Source organism: Papaver somniferum, chromosome 7, assembly GCF_003573695.1.
Source record: "Papaver somniferum cultivar HN1 chromosome 7, ASM357369v1, whole genome shotgun sequence".
Lineage (NCBI taxonomy): Eukaryota > Viridiplantae > Streptophyta > Magnoliopsida > Ranunculales > Papaveraceae > Papaver > Papaver somniferum.
Window position 1 is genome coordinate 78,021,338 of NC_039364.1, and position 5,891 is coordinate 78,027,228.

A 5,891-nucleotide genomic window follows, 5' to 3' on the forward strand; every position below is an offset into this window, starting at 1 on the left:
ATCTCTCTCTACTGCTTGTATATTTGTTGTATGGTTTGGATGTGTTACTTTTAATTCGTACTAGGCCATTTAATTTTTTTTTCCTGTTAATTAGAAATTTGCATGAATTGTTAGGATCCCTCTTCGGATTATGATGTTAAGTGGCTTGAATGTGTTTGTTGTCTTCTCAGAATTTCTGTAAGTGATGGATGTTTAGTCCTGTAACCAATCCTGATCTTGAATCAGAATACCATCGTCAATATATATGAGGCTTGCCACTTTTTCGAAAACAAAAACAGACAATTCAAACCGAAAAGAATGATGTTTTTGATATTGTCACTTGAGGTACAACAAGTCGAGTACGAAACATTTTAACTTTAAATTTAACTATAATTAGTACTGAAATGAGATTCCCCTAAACAGCAGTATGATAACAATTGTCTCTGATGAGCACAAATTGGAGTTCACAAGAAATTACCCCGTGCATTCTCAGTTGCACGAATAGACATGATAAAATAAAAATATAATGTATTTTAATATACAGTAGTAAAATGCACGAATAGACATTCAATTTTTTACTTGTTGGATCATAATTGAATTCAAAAGTTCACTGAATAGCTTTGACTGGTGTGAGTAACAACGTAATACAATACATCTTAGGTCTTATAATTTCCTTCCCACGAGCTTTTATTGAAGTGTCTATTACTTCCAACTTGCACCTAATTAGTTAATTATTGGCCTGTACCGTGTGAGCGTGGGGTCTCTTGGAAAACTTCTTCGACAGAGAAAGAACGAGTGAGAGAGAAGAAGAGTCAATGCAAAAGTCAAGAAGAAGAAAGAAAGAAGGAGATGAAATGAACCAGTTTAACGACTTCTTCAATCTTCTAAATTATAAACAAAGACTGAAGTAGTTCTGTGTATTAGTTTTGGTCTCAACCATTTCCTTGTTCTTGCTGTTTTGCGGTGGATAAGTGTCATTCACCACTACCACCAGGTTAGTTTTTTTTTTTTTTTTACAGTTGTTCAAGAAATCCATGAAAATTATACAGTAGTAAATTGTTCATGTGCAATTAAAACAAAAAAAACATTTTAGTTATTGTTATTTTATTACTTTAATGGAGATACTAGGAACAAACAAAACGAATTTTTATGGTGATTGAAGTTTTGTGCTCAAATTTCATTGATTACCTTTAAGATAAACAACTTTACTCGTAATTCTGTTTTTAATTCCACAGTAAATTACATAACTTATAGGGGTTTTTTAGCTCCAAGATTAATTGTTGAGCATTTGAGAGTTAGTCAATTATCGTTAATTGAAGATCTGATTCAATTGAGTCTCATTTCCTCATGCTATACTAAGCTTTTCTTGTTTCTTATATGAGTTTAGGGCCTTTTTCATGTTAATTGCATGTGACTGCGGAATTTTGATACGTTATTCCGGCTGCTTTCTGATAAAGAAATGACAAGCGACGTAATCCATAGTCTTGCATTTATTCCGGCTTCGGAATCCCTCTTTCAGCTTATAAAGCTCATAATTGCCACTGTACAAGCTGCAAAGGATGTTGTTATTGCAAAAGAGAGCTTTGCTAGACTGTCATCTTATTTGGGAAGGATAGTGCTTGTTTTGGAAGAGTTAGCTATGAAAAATATCGATACTTCCCAGAGTTTGAGTACTGCTATTGAGATTATTGAGCGCGAAATTAAAGACGCAAAACAGCTGGTTCAGGATTGTAGCAAGAGAAACAGGGTTTATCTACTAGTCAATTGTCGTAGAATCATTAAGCGTTTAGAACACACGACAAGGGAGCTTAGCCGAGCACTAAGTCTGATCCCTTTGGCATCGCTTGATCTGTCAGTAAGTGTAAGTGAAGAGATTAGTGAACTATGTGAAACTATGATGAGAATGGAATTCAAGGCAGCTATAGAGCAAGAAGAAATCATGGAGAGAATCGAATCTGGAATACAAGAGAGGAATGTCGATCGATCTTATGCAAATAAGTTGTTGGCTCTCATTGCGGAAGCCGTTGGAATCCAACCTGACCGAACGACATTAAAAAGGGAATTAGACGGATTTAAGACTGAAATAGAAGAAGCACAGTTGAGGAAGGATCAAGCCGAGGCTATACAAATGGATCAGATCATTGCATTGCTTGGAAGGGCGGATGCTGCTTCATCTCCCAGGGAGAAGGAAACTTTATATATGAGCAAGAGGAATTCTTTAGGTACCCAACTTTTGGAGCCTCTCCAGTCATTTTACTGTCCCATAACAAAAGATGTTATGATAGACCCCGTCGAAACATCGTCAGGGCAGACATTTGAGAGAGCTGCAATAGAGAAGTGGTTGGAAGATGGCAATAGTCTTTGTCCATTAACCATTACCCCGTTGAATCCAAATATACTACGTCCTAACAAAACTCTTCAACAGTCAATTCAAGAATGGAAGGATAGGAACACCATGATCAGAATTGGTTCTATGAAATGCAAAATCCTGTCGGATGATGACCAAGAAGTGCTTCAGACTCTTGGGGAATTGCAAGATATTTGTGAAGAACGAACTTCCCATCTGGAGTGGGTAGTACTAGAGAACTACATACCGCTACTTATTAAACGTCTCGGCGGGAAAAATAATCAGATAAGAAACAGAATTTTGGCCATTCTTTGCATTTTGGCCAAGGAAGAAGGCGACGTCAAGGTATTTCCTACTTCATCCGCTGTTTTAGTTTATTACATTATACATTTCTCTATAAATCCCTGGGAGCTGTATAGTAACAATTTCTTCATGAATGTGGATTTTACTTATAACGTCCCATAACCCATTCTTCTTTTTGGTTCCTTCATGAATGTGGAGTTGTATAATAATTCTGGTTATCTCGCAGGAAAGAATTCTCGACGTGGATTCCTCCATGGAATTCATTGTCCGTTCACTTGCACGTCGTCGGGAAAGTAAGTTGGCAGTGGCATTATTATTGGAATTGTCAAAGAACGATCGAGTGCGCGACCATATTGGAAAGACTCAGGGCTGCATCCTCCTCCTTGTGACCATCTCAAGTAGTGACGACAATCAAGCTGCTAAAGATTCAAGAGAGCTTTTGGAGAATCTCTCAGCCCTCGATCAAAACATTATAGAGATGGCAAAGTCAAATTATTTTAAACCTTTACTGCATCGTCTTTCTTCAGGTAAATATTAATGAACTTAGTACTCGCAAAACTTTGCTTCATTATCATCGTCTACAGTTGAGCCAAAAGTACAGTGCTCAACAGTATAGATTATTTTTTAATTGCATACTGTCGAGAAATAAGCTTACCATTAAATTTCAGAGACTGATTGGGTTTTGAACTAGGGAAATCGAAGTCACAAACCTTAGCAATAAAAAGAAAAACAAGAAAACTGAATTTGTTCACTGCACGATGTGATGCCTGTCAGTTGTATTTCGTCTTTAATGCTGACGTTTTATAGGATGCACTGGAATATTACGACTATATGTGATGCAACCGCTTCTTAATGCAGGACCCGAAAATGTCAAAAAACTTATGGCAAGAACTTTAGCAGAGATGGAGTTGAGTGACAATGGTAAATCTACTCTGGTAGAAGAAGGGGTATTACCCCCGTTATATTGCCTAGTGTCTGATGCTGATCTGGAGATGAAAGAAGTTGCTGTGAAAGCTCTGCAACATCTTTCGAGTGTTCCACGGAATGGCTTGCAAATGATTAGAGAGGGATCAGCAAGATTGTTGCTTGACCACCTTTACCGTCACTCATCATCCCCAAGGTTGAGGGAACAAGTGGGAGCTACAATCATGAACCTAGCAAAATCAACCGAAGCAGATCAATCAGGTCTCACACGGTTGTCTTTCTTAGAATCCGATGAAGACATTTTCAGGCTCTTCTCTTTAATTAATCTAACTGGCCCCACTGTGCAAAGAAGCATACTCCAAACTTTTCATTCAATGTGTGAACCTCCCAATGCAACAGATATCAGGTCTAAACTCCGACAGGTATGAATCGTTTTTGTATGCTCTAAATTTAATTCCAAATATTAGGTACTTGAATCTTTTCGATGCTGATATGGAGTTTAAAATGGGAGTTAATTGATCTTTAGAAAATTCATTTTGAGCAGTTTTTTTAGTTTGTGCTGTTATCCATTAAAAATAGCGGAATATGTTAATTCTAAAACTTCAATCCTGGATATTATATCACAACTTAAGCCAGTTAGCTGGTTTTTCTGATCGAAGCTGTATATGTTTGTTTTTTCAGTGTTCAGCTATTCAAGTATTGGTTCAATTGTGTGAGCTCGATAACATTCGCCCCGAAGCAGTGAAACTCTTTTGTTGCTTAACACAAGATGGTGATGAAGGAATGGTCTCAGAACATGTAGATCAGAGGTGCATTCAAACTTTACTCAGAATCATCACAACGTCCGATGATGAGGAAGAGCTTACTGCTATAATGGGTATCATCTCCAATCTTCCCAGAAACCCTAGCCATATCACTGAATGGCTTATAGAAGAGGGGGCTATTCCAATCATTTTCAGATTTCTTACAGATGGAACTTTCAATTCAAACCAAATAAAAGAGAATTCTGTTGGAGCTATACGCCGTTTTAGTGTTTCATCAAACCAGGACTGGCAAATGAAGACAGCTGAAATTGGTATCATCCCGGTATTAGTTCAGTTGTTACAATCAGGGACTTCTTTAATGAAACAACATTCGGCATATTCATTGGCTCAGTTTTCTGAGAGTTCAATTAGGCTAAGCCGGCCAATAGAGAGGCGTGGGGGATTCTTCTGCTGCTCACCACCTGCTGAAGCAGGTTGTCCGGTTCACCTGGGAGTTTGTTCTGTTGAATCATCATTTTGCCTAGTGGAGGCCGACGCTGTGGAACCCCTTGCAAGGATTCTTGGAGAGACAGATTTTGAGGCCTGCGAGGCTGCTTTAGGGGCACTTTTGACGTTGATAGATGGAGAAAGAGTTCAAAGTGGTAGTAAAGTTCTCACTGAAAGAAATGCCATTATACCTATCATAAGGTTATTAAGTTCCCCTTCTGTGATCTTGCAAGAAAAAGCTTTGCTTGCATTAGAAAGATTATTCCGATTGGTTGAGTTCAAGCAGAAGTACGGAGCTTCAGCTCAAATGCCGCTGGTTGATATAACACAGAGAGGAAATAGTGCTTCTAAATCTTTGGCAGCTCGAATACTAGCTCACTTGAATGTACTTGACGAGCAGTCATCATATTTCTGAAGGCAGCAACGGATGCAAGTTTTAGTCAATTTACTGCAAGAAATGGCAAATGATAAACTACAGATATATGACAGAAATAGTTTCTTCGCTTTGTGTTCTAAATGCAGTAAAGGATGATCGATCCGGTAGAACGCGGAAGCGGATTTTTTTTGGAGGAGGGATTATGTTTCCCTGGAGATTCTTCAATCTCACATTTCTCTTTCTGTTAGTTTCATTCTATTTCTTGTTATATTGATGCGAGAAGAGTGCACCAATTCATCCTCTTATCGCAGGTATATATGTATAACATCTATTTTTCTTGTTCCTCATTTATCTTGAAGTGAAGCTGATAAGATTTCAAATAACAGCGACTTTGTAATTTGTACACGATATCAAACTCAAAATTAGAAAAATTTAGACATGTAAAAACTATTAAGGTTCCGTTTGTAGGGTAACCAGTTCAGACTTCTGAAGTTCGTACAATGTAGAAAGAAATGTGAGATTAACCACCGGAGAAACGGGTTGTCCTTAACCATAGAAGATCATAATTGCATGGCTTTATATCCACGGAGGAGTGTTTAAGATTCAGACAACCTCCTAGACGATCTGTGGCTAAGAAAAAACCGCTTTTCTGTTGCTATTGTCTCTCCCTAGTGGACCATTGACAGTTTGTTCACGTATGGTTGAGTTGTTA

The 5,891-nt window shown here is 37.9% G+C and overlaps 1 protein-coding gene across 1 annotated transcript; it reads left to right on the top strand.

Annotated features, from left to right (window-relative positions):
- The first annotated feature begins 811 nt into the window (after window positions 1–811).
- On the top strand, window positions 812–5,618 carry LOC113297701 (U-box domain-containing protein 44-like). Its single transcript, XM_026546262.1, has 5 exons — window positions 812–973; window positions 1,367–2,671; window positions 2,856–3,156; window positions 3,488–3,975; window positions 4,235–5,618. The coding sequence occupies exons 2-5, from the start codon at window positions 1,439–1,441 to the stop codon at window positions 5,216–5,218; spliced, it is 3,006 nt and encodes a 1,001-aa protein (XP_026402047.1). The 5' UTR covers window positions 812–973; window positions 1,367–1,438; the 3' UTR covers window positions 5,219–5,618.
- Window positions 5,619–5,891: the final 273 nt, after the last annotated feature.

Coding starts and splice junctions, on each gene's coding strand:
- LOC113297701 (XM_026546262.1), top strand. CDS start 1,439: ATGACAAGCGACGTAATCCATAGTCTTGCATTTATTCCGGCTTCGGAA. Junction 3,157..3,487: donor ACTGCATCGTCTTTCTTCAG/GTAAATATTAAT, acceptor TTCTTAATGCAG/GACCCGAAAATGTCAAAAAA. Junction 3,976..4,234: donor TCAGGTCTAAACTCCGACAG/GTATGAATCGTT, acceptor TTGTTTTTTCAG/TGTTCAGCTATTCAAGTATT.